The 24167-nt window shown below is 46.7% G+C and overlaps 1 protein-coding gene across 1 annotated transcript; it reads left to right on the forward strand.

Moving 5' to 3' along the window:
• The first annotated feature begins 393 nt into the window (after window positions 1-393).
• On the forward strand, window positions 394-24167 carry LOC147990635 (uncharacterized). Its single transcript, XM_087538326.1, has 4 exons — window positions 394-609; window positions 19871-20263; window positions 20414-21215; window positions 23827-24167. Exons 1-4 carry the CDS (start codon window positions 394-396, stop codon window positions 24165-24167), a joined length of 1752 nt encoding a protein of 583 aa, XP_087394452.1.

Raw genomic sequence — 24167 nt, forward strand, 5'->3', positions numbered from 1 at the left:
AATTCAATTGGCATGTGCGAGCTCTAGTAGTTGGTCCAGTATGTATAGCAGCAGGGGTTGTGGGTGTAACAATGGTATTGATGTCCTCATCAGGAGGCGTGCGTGCAGGTGTGTGAATTGACGGAGGTGTGCTCGTTGTGCAGTGTCATCGGGAGGCGTGCGAGTAGCTGTGTGAAACTTTGGTAGGCATGCCAGCAGTCTGGTGCGCAGGCTCACCGGGAGGCGAGCATCGGTTTGACCACCGTCCACCTCTCTCCCACAACTCCCACTACTCCATATTAATGGTTCTTCCAAGCGGCCGCACCCTCCATCCTCGCTACGCACACACAATCCTCTCTCTCCGCTTGCATCCTCGACGCCGCTCTCAGTCCTCAAAGCCATCAACGTATGAGGATGTCGCCGAAGCACCTCATCGGAGGGAGTGGCGACACCGGGGCTGCAAAAGCACTGGAGCACGGTGTGGAGATGGAGACAGAGGTTGCCTTCACAGCCGACACGGGGGCTGCAAAAGCACCGGAGCACGGCGTCGAGCTTCCACAACCGGAGGCGGCGTTCCACACCAACTCCGACGACCACTCCGGCGACGACTCCGACGATGACGGACAGTTGGTTAGTCATCTATACTCATTTATGTGTCAAATCGATCATAGGGTTTCTCTGGTTACTCCTGCCTCACCCTTTTTGGAATAGAAATCCTATGGTTATGTTCTCCCAATCCATGAAATCTGAGTGACTTTCGTTAGATCCGTGTAGTGTATTGATTGTTTGAATGGTACAGGTGATAAGTGATTAGTTGTTTCATCTGTGCAAAGGATTTATGCTAGTGATCCAACTAGGGTTAGTGTTCATGCTAATAATTCCTAGCCAGGGCTTGACAATTGATTTTCAGTGACCTACATATGTTTGTGCCATTATTTTCTTCAAGATTGGTCTGTACATAGATGACTACGCTTAAAAATCGAACCATAATCTCTGGATATGTATAAATAAATAGCCATAAATTCCTAATCCTACTTCACAGCATGTAATCATTGATTTTATGCCAAATTTGTTTTACTATTTGTATAGGTGCTGCCTGACGATGTGTACAGCAAGGATGACGATGTCCAGAGGAGGTACAACAGGCAAATCCTGAGGGAGCTTTATGCGGGAATGCATAACAGGCGTATTAGGACCTGGAACGACGGCTATGGATGCCCATTTTGCAACCATAAGCTTCATGACGTGTATCTAAGTGTTCTGGTGCATGCAAGAGGATGCGTCGTTGGCTCCTTCAAGCAAAAGTATTCTCGTATGGTGGTGCACAGCGCGTACGCTGATTACCAGGAGAAGCTTCGGGATCGTGCCGGCCTGTGAGATGAGATGTGGGATGGGTGGAACTATATATGTACGCTTGAGTATGCTTAATATTGTTGAACTATGTACTACTTATGGTTGAACTATGCTTATCTACGTGTACGCTTATTATCTATGTCTGAGTATGTTAAATATTTTGCCAAATTTTGGTAAAAATTACAACGGGGGACCAATAAACCAGGACGAAGGTAGTACGTCAATCACACATGGTTCCCAAAATTGGAACCGTGTGCAATGGATTTCATTTTTCCTACTGCGTCAATCACACACGGTTCGCTCTAGCAAACCGTCGCCCCCAAAATTCTTTGTGGGACAGAAAACCCTCACCACCCAATTCAAAAAAGAAAAATGAAAACCCTTACCATCCCCACGTCACAAAAACCATCACCCCGCCCGCCACCCCCTCGGCCCCTCTGATATGTTCCCCATTCACATCTGCACAAGCTCCTCCGCGTCTATGCCATGGCACCGCCTATCGCGGCAACACTTAGCTCGACGCCTGCCGCCGTCGCCAGGCTGCCGGCAAAGTCCACCGCATTTCGCCACTTCCGCTTGCCGCCGCCTATCGCCATCGACTTTCTTGATGTTGCTTGCGGTCGACCTAGCTCCGCTCGGTTGGGGAATCTATCGTGTTGAGGGTTCTTCCTCATGGACGACAAGGTAACTAGTTTAACGAGATATTATCTCATCTCTTATCCCAGTTCATCTACCTCCTTTAATCACCCGACGGAAATCACCGTGAATTCATTTTTATTCGAGCTGATTTGAGAGTTTTCTTTCATTCATAGAATGTACAGTGCGCCGACACTTCATGACTTTGTGACCGCCGCCAGAGATTCCATCTCTCCGTACCAGATAACTTGAGCACGTGCGCGGTATGTTCAGTCTCACCCTAAATCGGTTGGCATGGCCTACTTTCGTGAACATATTCTAAATATTGCTACATTTGGATAAAAGGTGCCACATGCACCATATACGTCAAAGGGGATTTTTTCCCCTCTTCTTTATATATTAGGCAAATTAATGATGTATTTTTCTTTCTATTACTCTCATTTTTCCATGACATCATGTTTACCCTATCTGTTTAATTATAGATTTTTGTCCTTCGATTTCAACTATTGTATAGTTCTTTCAATTTGGGCCCATATTTGCATGTTACCATATTTTATTTAACAATCCTACCATTTTCTGCAGAACATCCCTCGCTATGCAACAGATTATGTAGTGCATAATTTTTCCCTTTACATAGATCAAGGCTCCACGGATGTCATACTGCACTAAAACCATGGATTTACAATCGTTGCTACTATAAGACTTGATGAACATGGTGACTCCTATTTTGGCACTGGCTTTTGGAATGAAATTGCAAAGTTTTATGTATTGAAAGCCGGCACTAAAATTGCACTTCACATAAAAGGGCCTGGTCATGAGATATATGCTAACTTCCTCGACAAATTCATCCGCTCAGACTTTGTTCAAAGTAAGTTTTCTTTTCAACTATCTGCATATGTTGATTTACCCCGCAATGTCAAATGAATTGTGTAGTATTTAAGCAACCAATTGTTATTCCCTTTTCTTACTATATTCCTACCTAATAACTTCTAGTTACTAATACACTTTTCTATTGCCCTGTTGATGCGGAGCATCCCAAGATCATCCCCATGGACGCACCCACACCTCCAACGGCACCACTTGGACCAATGACACGAGCCCGAGCCAAGGCTATCGAAGATAAGGTGAACTCACTCCTCTCCGAACTTCCACTTTCTATGCATGAGACATGGCTACTACCTAAGTCCGAGATGTTGTGCATGATTAGGTACCAAGAGGGTCCCCCCAAAGATGTGCATGAAGACGGACAAGTCACCAAGTCCACAGATGAAGAGAACCAACGGAAGGATCCAAGAACATCTCCCAGGCCCCGGACATCCGGCGAAGGCCCCAGACATCCGGCCCCTGGTACGCCTTCCTCTATAGCTGCTCAACCACCAAGTACCTACAGGCCCCGGACATCCGGCTCCACAAGCCCGAACATCCGGCACTTCCCGAGGTCCCGGATATCCGGCCCCCTGCCCAGAAATCCGGACCCCACCAAACCCGAGAGCAACATGGCCAGCTTCACCAGCCCGGACATCCGGCCCTCCTCGAACGCCCGGACATCCGGCCCGACGCCCGGACATCCGGCCTCACTGTCTGCGAACAGTAAAGGGCTGAGGCCCGTGTACCCCTTCTCCCCCCCTAGACTATATATACAATATCCCGTACAACTTTCTAGGGTTAGCAAATGTTTAGTTCATATTTGTAAGAGAGCTTTGCTCATCCACTTGGTTACCTTCTCCTCGGAGATTCGAGCCTCCACCGGAGAAGATACCCCAAGTGGATTCAAGACCCCTCTTTATGGAAGAACATCAAGACCTCCTCACGGAGAAGAACCGGTTACCCTTTTGTATTGTCCTTAGTTGTCCGTGGATTCGTGAATCGTTCTATGTATCCAAGGATCTAGCACATGTGTGACTTGTTCTTGTTACTTTGAGTGTTCCTCTTGTGTTTCCCCTTGTGATTTCCCTCGTTTTCCCCCGTTTCCCTCTTCGTGTTCCTCGTGTTCTTCGCGGGATCCGCTCCTTTCGTGAAAGATCGGGCGATTAGGGTTCTACCCTACATCATCTTGGTATCTAGAGCCACGTTGATCACGATTTCGGAGCCTCCCCGTTGTGTTTCTAGCCTAATTTTGTTGTTTTTCGTCCTAATTCGAAAATTACCCACCAAAAATAGCAACAATTTTTTTTGGATTTGTTAGTGTGTTGAGATTTTGTTGATTTGGATCCATGGATTTGCTTTGTTTTGAGTGGATCTAGCTTCCCATCCTTTTCCCATCCACAAATTCCTCCGAAATTCCGCTCGGATTTCAGCTCCCCACGCGGTGTTCATCCCGTTCATCCTCGGATCTAGAGCCCGGACATCCGGACCGTAGAGCCCGGACATCCGGCCCCGCCCGGACATCCGACCCCTGGCAGCAAGTTCTCGATCCACCTCCCCATTTTTCGCCCCAATTTCCACCAAATTTTGTTCTGGTGCCCACCATATACCATATATACTTCCGCATACCTCCACCACTTCCGCATGACCCAACCATTTTAGGACCATTTCGCTCTCCGACACAATTGCTACTTCGAGGTTTGAGAATTTGAGTTGCGGTACCGTATCCGTTTGTGTTTCGGCTATTTAGGTACCGTTCGACATCGACATCACCGTCGCTCATCTTCGCCATGAACGCGTCATCAACAACGACCACCTCGACTATGACTTGGTATTCGTGCCACCATTTTGACACCATACCGGAAGCAAGACCGGTAACCTCATCTTGGTATTGGACATATCACTCTTGCCATTCCATTGATAGCCATCATAGCCTTACTCCTTTGCGTTGCTTACCCATCAAGACTAGCCATTGAGTATTCCCGGGAACGAGACTTGTGCACATTAGTGATCATACTTTCCATAGCATACACAAATCATTGTTGCATATCTTGGTATCATCCCTTGTGTCACAAAGTTGTCATCGCATACTCATTCGCTATCTTGGTTCATCAAGCATTGCATGCGAAAAGAGCTCAAACATCAAAGAGCCAAACAAGCTTTTAAGCAAAGAGAAAGATAAGCAAAGAGCTTTTAAGCAAGAACCATAGCATCTTACAACATTAAGATTGTCATACTCGATCATCTTGGATCATATCATAGCAACACCTTGCATAGAACATATTTGGGATAGAAGTCGTTGCATTTTTGCTAAGTAGGTTGTCCACAAGTTCTTGTATCCGCCTATTGTGCAATCGTGCTAGAGTCTCTCTAGTGTTGGGCAACAAGAGCATTTTTGTGGACTCCACATTTTGGCTCACCCTTGGTTGCACAACCCCACTTATATTTTTGTGTATGTGTTTCCGTGTACCTTATATGCTTGGTCTACTTGTTACATTGCATCTTGCGAATCTTTTCCAACATTATTGAAGCTCACTTACAATTGCATCAAATTTTGTGCCACCATCCTAACCAAGCTCCACCAAAAGCTTTTACTTGTGTAGGTGTGAGAAACCGACAAGAACTCGTACCAATTGTGCTATTTCCTTGTCCTACATTGGAGTGACCCTCGATCCACTTTCAACTTCAGTCGAGGTACATTTGGTACTCGTTCTTCTCTTTCTACCACTCACATTTGTCTTGGAATGATGGATAGGCCAAGTACTTCTACCAACCCACTCTTCACGGAGCAAGACGACGACATGAACTCCTTCGTCACCAAGAGTCACCCCTTTGGTGCACAACATGCTTCGCATCAAGAGCAACAAGCTATGAGTGAACGCATCGACAACCTTGCCGCCGACTTGCGACTTTCTGAGCAACGTACAAGGGACTACTTCGACCACAAGCTCGACGATCACAAGCAAGAGAATGACGCAAGGATGGACAAAATTCGTGCTTTGTTGCTCAACTGATCGTCTTCCACTTCAAGAAGGAGCCATTCAAGCCGCCACTCCTACTTCACCCTCTCCGGCTCAAGTACACCGACATCGAACAGTCTTCGTCGAGCTCCTACGGTGACATCGAACAGTCTTCGCCGAGGCACAACGTCAAGAACAACAACTCCGTGACACTCAAGCACTTGCGGCGCAACAAGCTCTACGCGATTCGAGTCGAGCCGTTGCCGACCGAAGCCGACAAGCCCGTCAACAAGAGGAAGCATTTCGCGAAGAAATTCAAGAATGAAGAATTCAAGCTCACGTGCATCGGCAAGTTCCTCCTCGAGCTCGACATGCCCCTCCACAAGCTCGCCAAGAACAACAAGTCAATAAAGAGCATGACGACATTGGAGATCCTCCACGACAAGAGCAACATGACGATAAAAATCCTCCGCGCCAAGAGCACCATGAGTTGAACAATCATCTACAACATGGGCGTCATCATCCCCGACCCCAACACAATGAAGAGCAACGCTATGGCAAGCTCAAGTTCACCATGCCCAAGTTCAACGGAAGCAACGATCCCGAAGAGTACCTTTCATGGGAATTGAAGGTTGACAAGATCTTCCGTTTGCACAATTTTGAAGAAGAGAAGAAGATCGCGATGGCATCCCTTGACTTCCAAGATTATGTCCTCATTTGGTGGGAACATATCATAGAGCGCCGAGAGGCAAGAGGTGAACCACCCATCACTACTTGGGCGCAAATGAAGGATGTCATGAGAGCACGCTTCGTACCTACCTACTACAACCGCGGCCTCTTCAAGAAACTCCAACAACTCAAGCAAGGAACAAAGAGCGTTGAAGAATACTACAAGGAGATGGAGATTGCAATGATAAGAGCCAATGTCATGGAAGATGATGAGCAAACAATGGCATGTTGCTTGAACGGACTCAATCACCCTATCAAGAAGATCGCCGACTTCCAACCACACTCAAATCTCATCGAGCTAGTGCACCAAGCTACCAAAGCGGAACGCCAAGTGCAATATGATTTCAAGTATGCCAAGTTCTCATCCAAGTCCTACGGCTTCTCCAATAACCAAGCTTCAACGACTCCCAGACCGACTACAAGACCTTCTACTTCCAACATCGACAAGTCAATTTCCAAGAAAGCTTCGTCAACTACAAGCCATCCTCCTACGAGCAACTTCAAGCCAAGAGCTTCATCATCATCAACCCCAACCGATGAGACCGTCAAGACGAGTTCCTTCAAGTGTTTCGCTTGCGGAGGCCGAGGCCACAAGTACTACGAGTGCACCAACAAGTGAACCATGGTCTTCAACGACGATGGCACTTATGACTCCATGAGCGAAGGCGAAATGGAAGCCCTCGAGCAAGTCGCCATGCACTGCCAAGTGAACAATGAAGAAAAACAAGTCTTTTGTGATGAAGATTCAAGTCCCGCACTTGTAGTCTCCAAAGTCTTGACTCTCCAACATCACCAAGAAGAAGACCAACGATGCCACATATTCCACACTAAGGCCGGCGTCAATGGGCAATCCGTCAAGGTCATCATCGATGGAGGGAGTTGTCATAATCGCGCAAGTGAAGAACTTTGCTCCAAGCTCCAATTGCCCAAGACGAAGCATCCACATCCATACAAAGTCTAATGGCTTAGTGACTCTGGCACTATCCAAGTCGAGCACCGAGTACAAGTCTCCTTCAAGATTGGCGCCTACGAAGACACCTTGGAGTGCGACGTCGTTCCAATGACCGTTTGTCATCTTCTCCTTGGACAGCCATGGCAATTCGATAGAGGAGTTGTACACAACGGCCGAAAGAACCACTACATCTTAAAGATGAAGGGCAAGGAGTACGTCCTCCATCCAATGTCGCCAAGTCAAGTGATCGCCGACAAGCAAGCCACCCATCGTGGAGATCATAGTGAGAGAGCGAGCCACCAAAACAAGAGTGAGCGCCACAGGCCAAAATTGAGTGCCTCCACGATGAGCGAAAACAAGAACCTAGTTATATTTGCCACCAACCGTGAGATGAGAGAAGTGTGTGAGCACCCATCTAGTGTCCTACACTACGTCCTCATGTGCAAGGACAATGCACCACAAACTAACACTTCTCACACTCTTCCTCTAGTGTTGTCTTCTCTTTTGCAGGAATTTCAAGATGTTTTTCCCGATGAGCTACCTCCGGGTCTACCTCCTCTATGAGGCATTGAGCACCGAATCGACCTCATCCCCGGAGCACCTCTTCGGAACAAAGCTCCTTACCGTGTCAACCCCAACGAAACAAAAGAAATACAAAGGCAAGTAAAGCATCTCATAGACCATGGACATGTGCGTGAAAGTTTGAGCCCTTGTGCCGTTCCGGTCATTCTTGTGCCAAAATGTGATGGTAGTTTTCGCATGTGCTCCGATTGTAGATCTATCAATGCTATCACCGTTCGCTATAGGTATCCCATTCCACGCCTAGATGATATGCTTGATGAGCTTAGCGGTGCCACTATCTTTTCCAAAATTGATCTTAAGAGTGGTTACTATCAAATCCGCATACAAGAGGCTGATGAATGGAAAACCGCCTTCAAAACTAAGTTTGGTTTGTATGAGTGGTTAGTCATGCCTATGGGTCTTTCGGAAGCACCGGGCACTTTTATGCGCCTCATGAATCATGTCTTTCGCCCTTACATTGGTATATTTGTTGTGGTCTACTTTGATGATATCCTTGTGTTTAGCAAATCTGTCAAAGAGCATGTCACCCATGTCTACACCGTTTTACAAACTCTTAGAAAAGAGAGCCTCTATGCTAATACGGACAAATGCCGTTTTGGTGTTGATAAGCTCGTTTTCTTGGGTTTTGTTGTTTCTTCTAAGGTTGTTCATGTAGATGAGTCCAAGATCAATGCTATTAAGACTTGGCCCCAACCAACCAACTTGCATCAAATGCGTAGTTTTCTTGGCCTTGCGGGTTTCTATCATCGCTTTGTGAAGGATTTTAGCACCATTGCTTCGCCTTTGCATGCCTTGAGCAAGAAGAATGCGCCTTTTGTTTGGGGACCATCCCAAGATACTGCATTCAATGGGCTTAAGAATTTGCTTACTCATGCTCCCGTGCTTGCTCTACCCAACTTTGACAAGCCTTTTGAAATTCATTGCGATGCTAGTGGTAATGGCATAGGAGGTGTGTTAACGCAAGAGAAGCGCCCCATAGCTTACTTTAGTGAGAAACTTTCTGGAGCGCAACTCAATTATCCCATCTATGACAAAGAGCTATATGCTTTAGTCCGCGTTTTGCGAGAATGGGAACATTACCTTCATCCCCATGAGTTTACCATTCATACCGATCATGAGACTCTCAAGTATCTTAAGGGACAAACTAAGTTGAACAAGCATCATGCTAAATGGAGTGAATTTATTGAGTCTTTTCCCTATGTCATCAAGTACATCAAGGGTAAAGAAAATATCGTAGTGGATGCTCTTTCCCGCATATGCATGCTTGTCACGCAACTTGAGTTAGATGTCATTGGCTTTGAGCATATCAAAGACTTGTATGAGCATGATGCAACTTTTGCTATTCCTTATGCCAAGTGTTTGACGAATACATCTTGGGAACACTATTACATCAAAGACGGCTATCTTATGAAAGCTAACAAACTTTGCATCCCCGAGTCGTCTCTTCATTTGTTGCTTTTGCAGGAATCGCATGGAGGAGGCTTAATGGGACACTTCGGACGCGACAAGACGTTCGCCACGCTCTCGAAGAGCTACTTTTGGCCAAAGATATTTCAGGACGTCAATCGCTTCACCAACCGGTGTTCTACATGTCGCAAAGCTAAGTCCAAAGCTCAATCTCATGGTCTCTATATGCCTTTACCAATTCCATACCAACCATGGGAAGTCATTAGCATGGACTTTGTACTTGGTTTGCCTAGAACTCGAAATGGGAAAGATTCCATATTTGTCGTTGCGGAAAATTTCCCTCCATTGTACATTCAACTACTCCGCATCATCTTGGTATCAGAACCAGGTTATACTTGGGATAGTGGTCAATGATTGATCCAGTTTCAACTTCGGTTAAGGTACATTTGGTATTCATTCTTATCTTTCTACCACTCACATTTTTCTCTTGGAGTGATGGATAGGCAAGGCATTTCATCTCCGGTATTCGACAACAACGACGGCAAGAACAACTACATCACCAAAGCGTCAATCTTCGATCTACAGCGACAAATGCAAGGCGCACAATCAAGATTGCGAGAGCGCATCTAGAACCTCTCCATTGACATTCGCCAGTCTGAAGCGAGGAAAAGGGACTACATCGACAACAAGCTTTCTGCACAAAAGAAGGAGCAAGATGCAAGGATGGAGGATATTCGGACCTTGTTGATCAACCGTTCTTCCCCTTCATCATCCTCAAGGCGGCGACATTCCAATCACAAGTCTTTGGAGCGCAAAAATGATGCAAGTGCAAGTCGTCCATGTCCACATCTCCATGGCGACCACCATCATGTTCGTGATCCACCTCGTCATGAAGGGCAAGTCACCTCCAAGCAACATGTGCACGACGACGACCAACGACATCTACTACGAGCTCAAGTGCGATAACACCAACATCATCATGATGATGCTAACCAAGTGCAAATGCACAAGTCCCAACAAGCCCTACTTCATGCCAAGTCCAAACTTCATGAGCACAAGAGAAGACCGCGAGACGAGCACCACCAAGACGGCGCTACGGCTACTACCACCACCACTTTGGCATCTTCGCCAAGTGCTATCAAGGCATCTTTGCCTTTGGACGTACGTCATCTTCGCCTACTTCCCATGAGTGCGCCTACATCGACATCTTCAACAACGAGGAAACCACCTATGAGCGAGGGCGACACTTCCATCTTTAGAAGCCCCTCAATGAAGATGGCCGAGCCTGGGAATTTCCCTTCGGTCATGGAGACGAGCCACGAGGTGCCACATCATATGGGCCTCCAATAACAAGACGGCGACAAGAAGGTCGAGCAAGGGCCACCCCTTCGACCATAGCGACGAGCATGAACCTCTTCAACTACATGAAGACGACACACCAAAAGGACTCATTCTCCGAGTCAAGCTACGAGACCGCAAATAAGACCTTACCTTCGGTCTTAGAGGAGAGTGATGATGTGCCATCTTCGGCCTTCATCCATGGCTACGACTATGACATGATTGAGCATGGAGACATATGCACCTACATCTCTCCGACACCCACATATGAAGAGATGCCCCAATTGCCATGTGAGGAGAGCCACCACCACATGAGTGACATGAGTGACTCCACCATACGTGACATTGAGAGCATTTCCTATGAGAGGATGAGTGTGACCACCACTAGCCCCACACTTGAGAGCATCATACCGGGAGTGAATGAGCCACAACACTTAGTGAGTGAGGTAGTTGAGACGACATGTGAGGCCACTATGATTTCTAACGACTTAACCTCTACTCCGAGTATGTTTTCTTTGGTGCTAGGTTTCCTACATGATGACACGCCTATCCTCGATGAGTCCATACCTCCAATGGAGATGACGATGACCATGGTGGAAGAAGATGCACCCCCAACATGGTTCCATCAAGATGAAGATGACCACGACTTGGTCTTCGACACCTCACCTACAACACATGAGCGATGCTCCAAAGGTAACATAGGTGATGGTGCTTCTCTTGTCCCACTAGTGGACTATTTTACGAATGATTGCTTGCATGATGTTGACACACATATACCCATGCTTCATGCTAGTGCGACTTCTTCATGTCACGACTCACCTATTTATGATAAATATGATGATGAGCATGTTGATTTGCCTAGTTGTGATACCATGCTACATAGGATATCATGTGAAAATTCTATTGGTCACATCATTTTTGACAATCCATTAACCTTGTCATATGCTATGAGTGAGATATCCCATATTGCATCATTTCAATCTCAACATAGTGACTATGCATGCCCCATTCACATAAATCCTATTTGCACTTATGGCATAGATGACAAGATGATGGTCATTGGCTTTTGTTTTTCATGCGATGATATTGCCACGCTTCCTTTACATGATTTGCGCAATTCATCTACTATGCCATGCCATGATCACAATGTTCCAACTATGCATTGTTTTGGATGTTGTCAATATTCTCCATGTGATGTTTCCACTAATGATCATGAGGAGACCCCCATAGTTTCCTCATCCATATTAGGAGATTTTGATGCATTCCATACTTTGCATGATTCCCATAATTTCTTGCACCATATGCATTCCATGAATAACAATGCTCTACATATTTCCCATGATGCATTACACAATTTGGGTCTCCGTTATGCTATACATAACAACAAACCTATCATGATGGATGACATGTTTCTCTATCATGCATCACATTTATTTGAGCATTGGATATTTTGTGCTAACCGACACAAGCATGTGCACATCATGATGGATGATGTGTACATATACCAGGCACACACAATTTTCCCTTTGTCTTTGTTTTGTGTAGGTACTCCCGTATACTCGTCAACCTCTCAATCCCAAGAGTTGACAAAATGAGCTCTTGAGAGCAAAGATGACTTGGGATCCCATGAACTATCCTTCCCACCGCTCTCTTCGCGCAACGACTATGCGCATCTCTCTCGCTTGGCTCTCACATGGCTATGGGCTATATACCGCTTGTCGCTTCATGCTCATTTTATCGTGTTCACTTTGAATGCTATGCTTGCTTCTATGCCTTTGCCATGCAATTGTGACCCTTGCTTGCATCTACCCATGATTCACGCTTATGCTACACCTATGTGTATTCGCATGCTTGGTGGAGATCCTTGTTGCTATTGCCATGTTTATCATGTGCCTCAGCCTCATCCTGTTGATGCTATTTTGCTCATATCCTCCTTTCATGCTTGTGATATGTCTTGTGCATTATTCATGCCCACCATTTGCACACATGACATACTTGACATGATTCTTTCTAGTACATTGCATCTTTGCACTACTAGCTTGCTTGCCTTGATTCACATGATTGCTTGCTTTGTCACATCACCCATGTTCCATTCTCCCTTGCTTTGTTGGGTTGATGACGTATATGTTCATGCCTCTCACATGATATATTTTGTTCATTGTCGCTTGCCTCCAATTGTTGCATCTACGCTTATTGATCATGGAGCCTTGGACACTTTACTTGTGATGCATGCTTTCTTGATTGAGCCTATTGTATTTGGTTGTTCTCGCATCATCATATGCCTCCATACTATGAAATGCTCCCTTGTACTTTCTTATGATGAGCATGATGCATACACTTGTTGGGTATTTTACCACATGAATGATAGGTTTTGCATCTCCGCTAACCTCATTTTTTTCTGAGTGTTTGTCATGTTCTTTCATGTTGAAGGATTCACAAGGCGATACCGTCATGACACAATTTGGTCATGTGAAGGCATACACGATGTGCAACACCAACATTTGCGAGAATCTCCTAAAGGTGAACTCCTTCCCTTTGAGCCATCCTCAAATATGCATATTGGATGGGTCATTCTTTTATTATTGTTTCCTTCTTCTTGTCTACATGTTACATCTATTGGATGGAGGACCGACATTGGAGATGGAACCCATGGACCTTCAAGTTGAAGAGCACTCGGACTTATTGGAAGCACCTTCGAACCTCCAGTCATGCCACGACATCGAGCATTGGTACACCAACACCTCCTTATTTGTTGATTATGCGCACACATGTCATGCTCGATGGACATATCATACACATGACAAATTTGCATCTTATGCATGGATTGACTCACATCATGATTGCCTTGTTGCATCTTGTATTCCCATGTCATCCATGATATATGAGCTTGTGCACTTTCTTAGCAAATTTGTTGTGATCTTCCTTGATGGCATATATATACATCATGATCATATTGCTCATCATCAATTGCATGATCACACACTCCTATTGAGCATCCATTGCCATATTCATGCTATTGATAAACCGTCTCACTATGACATCATTTTGCACCGTGGTTGCATTGATCATATTCACAACACATTTGTGTGCATAATGAATGTTTTTGCTCCCATGAATGCTTTGCATACCATTCCATATCATCTTGCTAAGCTTCATGTATTTTGTCACGAACATTGTTGCCGCATGGACTCATACTTCATTGATGGACACTTTGTGTGCGCTAACCATTGTATTTTCGAGTGTCGTTTGTGTTTGCTTTTCTTGCATGTATACCACTCCGGTGACACCTTGGAGTACTTGGATTGTGCAATGTCTTCAACTCCGTCCAACTATAAGTCCGTCCACAACAACCGTTTCCATGGTGAAGAGGACCACGATCCGAGGTTGGATCTTCCTCAAGGGAGGGGAGATGATGCGGAGCATCCTACGATCATCCCCATGACACGAGCACGAGCTGGAGCTCTCAAGAACGAGGTGACTTCTTTCCTTAGTGATATCCCATTTGATCCTCTCGAGGCATGGCTACTACCTAAGTCCGGAATGTTATGCATGATTAGGTATCAAGAGGATCCTCCCAAAGATGCATGTGAAGTCAGACAAACCGCCAAGTCCACGGATGAAGAGAAACGCCGAAAGGAGAAGAAGGCAGCTCCAGGACCCGGACATCCGGCCCCAGGCCCGGACATCCGCCCGCTGGAGGCGACCACTACAGCAACAGCCGCCCAGCCGCCAAGTGCTCCAGGCCTTGGACATCCGGCGTCAACCCCGGACATCCGGCGCCTCGCCAAGTCCCGGACATCCGGCCTCGCCCCCGGAAATCCGGCGCCCTCCAAACAGAGAGCAACAAAGTCAGCTCCTCCAGCCCAGACATCCAGCCGTGCCAGCCCGGACATCCGGCTCTCTGTGAAGCCCTGGACATCCAGCCCATCACCCGGACGTCCGGCCTCCCCTGCCTGCGTGCAGTGCATCTGGGCTAAGGCCCATGCACCCCTTCGCCCCTTAGACTATATATACTCCCCCTCCACCTACGTTTTAGGGTTAGCATTGGTTTAGCTCATTTTAGAGATAGAGCATTGCTCATCCACATCGGATCTACTCCATGAGAGAGACCGCGGCCTCTACAGAGAAGATCCCCTTGGATTCAAGACCTCCTTTTGGAGAAGAACTTCAAGACATCCTCACGGAGAAGACCGGTTACCGTGTATCGTCCCTAGTTGATCGTGGATCGTGTATCTTACTTTATGTACTCAAGGATCTAGTCCATGTGTGACTATTTCTTGTTGGTTGAGTGATTCTCTCGTGTTTTCCCCCTCATGTTCCTCGTGTTCTTCGCGGGATCCTCTCCTTTCGTGAAAGATCGGACGATTAGGGTTCTACCCTACATCATCTTGGTATCAGAGCGTCCTACGATCCAAGATGAACTATCAAATCCGCATATGTTTGATGCCATGATCCCAAGATGATATGGAGGTTACCGTCCGTGTCGATGATGAGTGGCGGTGATCTTTATGGAGATACCAAGATGATGGAGACTCGTCCCTAAGTAGCCGAAACACCTTAGGAAACGGAAAAACCGCGAACTCAAAATCTCAAATGTCAAATGTCAAAATGGTGGAAGCGGGAGCTCAATGGAATTGCGGAATGGCAATGATGGGTTGCAGAGTACGCAACATAGAAAAGGAGGGTAAGGTGGTGTACTATACACGGTGTCGGAGTTGGAAGCATGGTACCTAAGTAGCCGAAACACCTTAGGAGACACAACTCACAAGACTAACAAAATTGGGTTAAGTTGGGGTGGTGGAAGTGTATGGTGGGCAAGCCTATGTGGGAGTTATGGTGGTGGTGGTGGTTGATGACGAAGCAATCATCCCTAAGTAGCCTAGACACCTTATGAGACTCAAATCACAACTCAAACAACCACAAATGCTATAAGGAACAAAATTGGTTAGGTTGCAGAAGTCGGTGGTGGTTATGCGGAGGTTGTGGTGGAAGCCCTAGGCAAAGACGCCAAATTTCCAAAACTTTGATGAAGTCAAATGGCTATGGTAGTATTTTTGTTGGAAGGGGGATGTCAAGGGCTTTTCAACGAGCTAAAGAACATGAAAATCGGACTCCGGATGAATTAGTTATGGACAAAACGGTGAAACGGGGATGGCTAAAATGTCAGGGGCCGGACATCCGGGCTCGGGGCCGGAAATCCGGGACCTGATGTCCAGAACCAAGAAGATTTGGTGCTCCAGGAGCCGGATGTCCGGCTTGGGGCCCAGATGTCCGGCCCGATGGCCCGGATGTCCGGCTTGGGGCCCGGATGTCCGGCCCGATGGCCCGGATGTCCGGCCTTTGGCCATGATGTCCAGCTCGACGATTCCAGATCTCGTTTGGGGCGGAAATTTTCGAATTGGTGGTGGAAATTGATGATTCCAAGGGCAAAATTTGATGGATTTCGTGGATGGAAAGTGGGGAAAATTGGGGATATGCTAGATCCACTCAAAACCAAGAAAATCCATGGATCAAAATCAACAAAACTTCGTCAAACCAACAAATCACAAAAAAATTGGGGCTATTTTTGGTGGGGATTTTCGAATTTGGGGAAGAACACAACAAAATTAGGCTAGAAAACAACAAGGGGAGGCTCCAAAATCGTGATCAACGTGGCTCTAGATACCAAGATGATGTAGGGTAGAACCCTAGTGGCCCGATCTTTCACGAAAGGAGCGAATCCCGCGATGAACACGAAAAACACGAGGACGGAAACGAGGGGAAAATCACAAGGGGAACACAAGAGAAACTCAAACCAACAAGTATGATCACACATGTGCTAGATCCTCGAAACACAAAGAGAGATACAAGATCCAAAGTCAACAACTGATGATACAAGAGGTAACCGGTTCTTCTCCGAGAGGAGGTCTTGAATCCACAAGGGGATCTTCCCGTGAGGGGTCTTGAATCCAAGGTGGATCTTCTCTATAGAGGGGCTGCGGTCTCTCTCGTGGAGTAGATCCGATATGGATGAGCGAAGCTCTACCTCTCAAATGAGCTATCACCTTATCTTCGATAGCTTTGGCTCGGGCTCGTGTCATTGGTCCGAGTGGTGCCGTTGGAGGTGTGGGTGCATCCATGGGGATGATCTTGGGATGCTCCGCATCATTCATGATGCGGAGCATCCCATGGACATCACCATGTCAAGAGTCCGTTTGGCAAGTGACACGTGCGATATCTACTTCACATACATAAAGGTGAATCATCTCCTTTACACGTGCTCACTTGACCCCTTCGAGGATGGTATACTACTTGACCCCCTCTCGTGTGCATGCATAGGTATTGTCGGAACACTATGGACGACGGGGAGGAGTGCAAGCACCAAGGAACAACTACACCATTAGCGAGGGAAGCATGGAAGCGACGACGGAAGAAGACGGAGACAGCTTCCAAGACCCAGATATCCGGCCCTGGCCCGGACATCCGGCCCCTGGACGTGTCACCAGCAGCAAGGAGCCAGCGGCCAAGTCTACAGGGCCCGGACATCCGGCGACCAGCCCGGACATCCGGCGCGTCCCGAGCCCCCGGAAATCCGGACCCCGCCATTCCAGAGAGCAACAAGGCTGGACCCTGCCAGCCCGGACATCCGGCGTCTCGGGAAGGCCCGGACATCTGGCCCGACGCCCGGACATCCGGCCCCCCTGCCTGCGTGCAGCGCATTTGGGTCGTGGCCCATGTACCCTTCGTCCCTTAGACTATATATACTCCCCCTCCACCTACATTTTAGGGTTAGCGTTATGATAGCTCATTTGAGAGATAGAGCTTCGCTCATCCATATCGGATCTACTCCACGAGAGAGACCGCGGCCCCTCTACAGAGAAGATCCACCTTGGATTCAAGACCCCTCATGGGAAGATTCCCTTGTGGATTCTAGACCTCCTCTACGGAGAAGAACCGGTTACCTCTTGGATCGTCCGTTGTTGACTTTGGATCTTGTATCTCCTTTGTGTTCATGGATCTAGCGCATGTGTGATCATTCTTGTTGGTTTGAGTGTTCTGTTGTGTTCCCCTCGTGATTTTCCCTTCGTTTCCCTCCTCGTGTTCTTCATGTTCATCGCGGGATTCTCTCCTTTCGTGAAAGATCGGGCCACTAGGGTTCTACCCTACATATCTTGGTATCTAGAGCCACGTTGATCACGATTTCGGAGCCTCCCCGTTGTGTTTCTAGCCTTGTTGTGTTGTTTTTCGTCCTAATTCGAAAATTCCCCACCAAAAATAGCCCCAATTTTTTTTGTGATTTGTTGGTGAGATGATGTTTTGTTGATTTTGATACATGGATTTGCTTGGTTTCAAGTGGATCTAGAATATCCCCACTTTTCCCCACTTTCCATCCACGAAATCCCATCAATTTTGCCCCTAAATTCATCTATTTCCGCCGCCAAATCGAGTTTTGATGTCCCAAACGAGATCTGGAATCATCGGGCCGGACATCTGGGCCATCGGCTGGACATCCGGGCCCCAAGCCGGACATCCGGCTCCTGGAGCATAAAACCCGCACGGTTCTGGACATCAGCCCCCGGATATCCGGCCCCCACCCCCGGATGTCCGGCCCTTGTACATTTCAGCCTCCCCCATTTCACCGTTTTGACTATAACTAATTCATCCGGAGTCCGTTTTTGACGTTCTTTAGCTCGTTTTGAAGCTCTTGACACAAACCTTCCCACAAAAATACCACCAACATCATTTGACTCCATCAAATTTTCGGAACTTTGGCATCTTTGCCTAGGGCTTCCACCACAACCTCCGCATAACCACCACCGACTTCTGCAACCTAACCCTTTTTGTTCCTTATAGCATTTGTGGTTGTTTGAGTAGTGATTGGAGTTTCCTAAGGTGTTTAGGCTACTTAGGGACGATTGCTTCTTCATCAACCACCACCACCATAACTCCCACATAGGCTTACCAACCATACACTCCCGCCACCCTGACCTAACCCAATTTTGTTTGTGTTGTGAGTTGTGTCTCCTAAGGTGTTTCGGCTACTTAGGGACCGTGCTTCCAACTCCGACACTGTGTATAGTACACCAGCTTACCATCCATTTCCGCATTGACATAACATCTTGGGATCGTGGCATCAAAGATGATATGGGATCATGTTGGTATCCGCCTATTGAGCAATCGTGCTAGCGTTTCTCTTGAGTTGTACAACACGAGCGTTTTCCGTGGATTCCACATTTTGAGCTCATTCCTTGGTTGCATGACCCCATTTATCTATCCGTGTGTGTGTTTCCGTGTAACACATATTGCTATTGGTCTACTTGTTACACTTGCGAATTTGTCAATCTTTTTCAACATTATTGACTCTTGCTAACATTTTACATCAAATTTTTGTGCCACTATCCTCACCGAGCTCCACCATAAGCCTTATTTGTGTAGGTGTGAGAAACCAACAAGAATTGATACCAATTGTGCTATTTCCTTGTCCACATTGGAGTGATCATTGATCCACTTTCAACTTCGGTCAAGGTACATTTGGTATTCGTTCTTCTCTTTCTACCACTCATATTTTTCTCTTGGAGTGATGGATAGGCAAGGCATTTCATCTCCGGTCTTCCACAACAATGACGGCGTGAACAACTACATCACCAAAGCGTCAATCTTCGATCTACAATTTCAAATGCAAGGCGCACAATCAAGATTGCGAGAGCGCATCGAGAACCTCTCCATTGACATTCGCCACTCCAAAGCGAGGAAAAGGGACTACATCGACAACAAGCTTTCCGCACAAAAGGAGGAGCAAGATGCAAGGATGGAGGAGATTCGGACCTTGTTGATCAACCGTTCTTTGCCTTCATCATCCTCAAGGAGGCGACATTCCAATCACAAGTCTTCGGAGCGCAAAAATGACGCAAGCGCAAGTCGTCCACGTCCACATCTCCATGGCGACCACCATCATGTTCGTGATCCACCTCGTCATGAAGGGCAAGTCACCTCCAAGCATCATGTGCACGACGACGACGAACGCCACCGAGCTCAAGCACGACAACGACACCATCAACATGAAGATGCTCGAGATGCGCCTACCTACCAGTCCCAACAAGCCCTACTTCACGCCAAGGCCAAGCTTCAAGAGCACAAGAGAAGGCCGCGAGATGAGCACCACCAAGACGGAGCTACGGCTACACCAACCACTTCGGCATCTTTTCCAAGTGTTCTCAAGGCATCTTCGCCTTTGGACGTAAGGCATCTTCACCTACTTCCCGTGAGTTCGCCTACATCGACATCATCAAGTACAAGGCGACCACCTACAAGCGAGGGCGACACTTCTGTCTTCAGAAGCCCCTCAAGGAAGATGGCCGAGCATGGGAATTTCCCTTCGGTCATGGAGACAAGCTATGAGGTGCCACGTCATATGGGCCTCCAACAACAAGATGACGACAAGAATGTCGAGCAAGGGCCATCCCCTTCGACCACGGCGACGAGCATGAACCTCTTCAACAACATGAAGATGGCGCCCATATTGGACTCATACTCCGAGTCAAGCTATGAGACCGCACATGAGACCTTATCTTTGGTCTTGGAGGAGAGTGATGATGTGCCATCTTCGGCTTTCATCCACGGCTACAACCACGACATGATTGAGCATGGAGACATTTGCACCAACATCTCTCCGACACCCACATATAAAGAGATGCCCCAATTCCCATGTGAGGAGAGCCACCACCACATGAGTGAAATGAGTGACTCCACCATACATGACACTGAGAGCATTTCCTATGAGAGGATGAGTGTGACCACCACTAGCCCCACACATGAGAGCATGCCACACATCTTATGTGAGGTTGAGAGCCATTTGAGTGACTCCACCAACCATATGAGTGAGAGCATCCAAGAGGGAGTGAGTGAGCCACAACACTTAGCGAGGGAGGTAGTTGACACGGCATGTGAGGCCACTATTATTACTAATGACTTAACCTCTACTCCGAGTGTGTTTTCTTCTTTGGTGCTAGGTCTCCTACATGACTACACGCCTATCCTCCACGAGCCCATGCCTCCAATGGAGACAACGATGGCCATGGTAGAAGAAGATGCACCCTCCACATGGTTCCATCAAGATGAAGATGACCACGACTTGGTCTTCGACACCTCACCTACGACACATGAGCGATGCTCCAAAGGTAACATAGGTGATGGTGCTCCTCTTGTCCCACTAGTGGACTATCTCATGAATGATTGCTTGCATGACGTTGACACACCTATTCCCATGCTTCATGCTAGTGCGACTTCTTCATGTCATGACTTACCTCTTTATGATGAATATGATGACGAGCATGTCGAGTTGCCTAGTTGTGATGCTATGCTCCATAGGATATCATGTAAAAATTCTATTGGTCACATCGTGTTTGACAATCCATTAACCTTGTCATATGCTATGAGTGAGATATCCCATATTGCATCATTTCAATCTCAACATAGTGACTATGCATGCCCCATTACCATAAAGCCCATTTGCACTTATGGCATAGATGACGAGATGATGGTCATTGGCTTTTGTTTCTCTTGCGATGATATTGCTATGCTTCCTTTACATGATTAGCGCAATTCATCTACTATGCCATGCCATGATCACATTCTTCCAAATATGCATTGTTTGGTATGTTGTCAATCTTCTGCGTGTGATGTTTCCATTAATGCTCATGAGGAGACCCCCATAGTTTCCTCATACATATTAGGAGATTTTGATGCATTCCATACATTTCATGATTCTCATAATTGCTTGCACCATATGCATTCCATGAATAACAATGCTCCACATATTTCTTGTGATGCATTACACAATTTGAGTCTCCATTATGCTATACATAACAACAAACCTATCATCATGGATGACATGTTTCTATATCATGCATCTCATTTGTTTGAGCATTGGATATTTTGTGCTAACGAACACAAGCACATGCGCATCATGATGGATGATGTGTACATCTACCATGCACACACAATTTTTCCTTTGCCTTTGTTTTGTGTAGGTAATCATGCACAATCGACAACCTCTCAATCCCAAGAGTTGAAGAAACGAGCTCTTGAGAGCAAAATGACTTGGGATCCCATGAATATCCTTACCACCGTTCCTTTCGCGCAACGACTACACGCATCTCTCTCACTTGGCTGTCACACGGCTATGGGCTATATACCGCTCTCTTGCTCATTTTACCGTGTTCACTTTGCATGTTATGCTTTCTTCTATGACTTTGCCATGCAATTGTGATCCATGCTTGCATCTACCCATGATTCACAATTATGCTAGTCCTATGTGTATTTGCATGCTTGGTGGAGATCGTTGTTGCTATTGCCATGTTTATCATGTGCCTCATGCTGTTGATGCTATATTGCTCATATCTTGCTTTCATGCTTGTGCTATGTCATGTGAATTATTCATGTCCACCATTTGCACACATGACATGTTTGACATGATTCCCTCTAGTATGTTGCATCTTCGCACTACTAGCTCACACTACCTGATTGCTATGATTGCTTGCTTTGTTGCATCACCCATGTTCCTTTCTTACTCGCTTTCTTGGGTTGATGACATATATTCTCGTGCCTATCACTTGATACATCTTGTTCATTGTCGCTTGCCTCCAATTATGCTTATTGATCTTGGAGACTTGGACGCCTTAATTGTGATGCATGCTTGTTTGATTGAGCCTATTGAATTTTGTTGTTCTCGCATTATATGCCTCCATACTATAAAATGCTCCCTTGTCCTTTCTTATGATGAGCATGATGCATACACTTGTTGGGTATTTTACCGCATGAATGATAGGTTTTCCGCTAACCTCATTTCTTTTTCCGAGTGTTTGTCTTGTTCTTTCATGTTGAAGGATTCACAAGGCGATACCGTCATGACACACCTTGGTCATGTGAAGGCGTACATGATGCACAACACCAACATTTTCGACATCCTCATAAAGGTGAACTCATTCCCTTTGAGCCATCCTCACATACGCATATTGGATGGGTCACTCTTTCATTGTTGTTTGCTTCTTGTTGTCTACATGATACATCTCGCGAACGGAGGAGCGACATTGGAGATTGGCTCTATGGACCTTCACATTGAGGAGCGCTCGACCTTATTGGATGCACCTTCAAACCTCCACTCATGCCACGACATCGAGCATTGGTATACCAACACCTCCATATTTGTTGATTGTGTTCACACATGTCATGCTCGATGGACATATCGTACACATGACAAATTTGCATCTTATGCATGGATTGACTCACATTATGATTGCCTTGTTGCATCTTGTATTCCCATGTCGTCCATGATATATGAGCTTGTGCATTTCCTTAGCAAATTTGTTGTGATCTTCCTTGATGGGTATTCATACATGATGATCATATTGCCCACCATCAATTGCATGATCACATCACATTGAGCACCAATTACCATGTTCATGCTTTTGTTACACCGTCCCATTATGACATCGTTTTGCACAATGGTTGCATTGATCACATTCACAACACCTTTGTGCACATGATAAATGAATTTGCTCCCATGAATGCTTTGCATACCATTCCATATCTTTTGGATAAGCTTCATGCACCTTGTCATGATCAATCTTGTCGCACGGACTAATTCTTACATGATGGACACTTTGTGTGCGCTAAACATTGTATTTCCGAGTATCGTTTGTGTTCGCTCTTTTTGCATGTGTACCACTCCGGAGACACCTTGGACTACTTGGATTGCGCCATGTCTTCCACTTCGTCCAACTACAAGTCCGTCCACGACAACCGTTTCCATGGTGATGAGGTTTTTGATCCCAGGTCGGATCTTTCCCAAGGGAGGGGAGATGATGCAGAGCATCCCACGATCATCCCCATGTACACTACGACTACTCCCCAAGCCCCAAGTGGACATACGATGAAACCTCGACCATTCGCCATTGGACACAAGGTGAACCCGCTCCTAGATGCTTTTGCTTTCCATTCATGTGACACATGGTTGCTAACTAATGCAAAGACACTACGTGTGCTTAGGAACCGAGGTGACCATGGAGATGCTCGAGACACACACCAAGTCCACACGAAAGCGGAGCGTGAAGTGCAAGTGGAGTCGCCGCGATGCTACAGCGGCCGGACATCTGGCAGGAGCCCGGACATCCGGCGCCACCAACCAGAGGAAGAACAGAGAAAGACGGACGCTAGACGACTCTACAGCGGCCGGACATCCGGCCGACACCCGGACATCCGACGCCCCACGACGGGCCAGACATCCAGCGCCTTCCCGGAAATCTGGCACAAGCTATCCCGAGAGCAGAAGAATCGGCCACTCCAGCCTGGACATCCGGCACCCAGCCCGGACATCCGGCTCCTCGTGA

The sequence above is a fragment of the Triticum urartu genome, chromosome 1A, assembly GCF_056163025.1.
Source record: "Triticum urartu cultivar PI428250 chromosome 1A, HENAU_Tu73, whole genome shotgun sequence".
In the NCBI taxonomy this organism is placed as follows: Eukaryota; Viridiplantae; Streptophyta; class Magnoliopsida; order Poales; family Poaceae; genus Triticum; species Triticum urartu.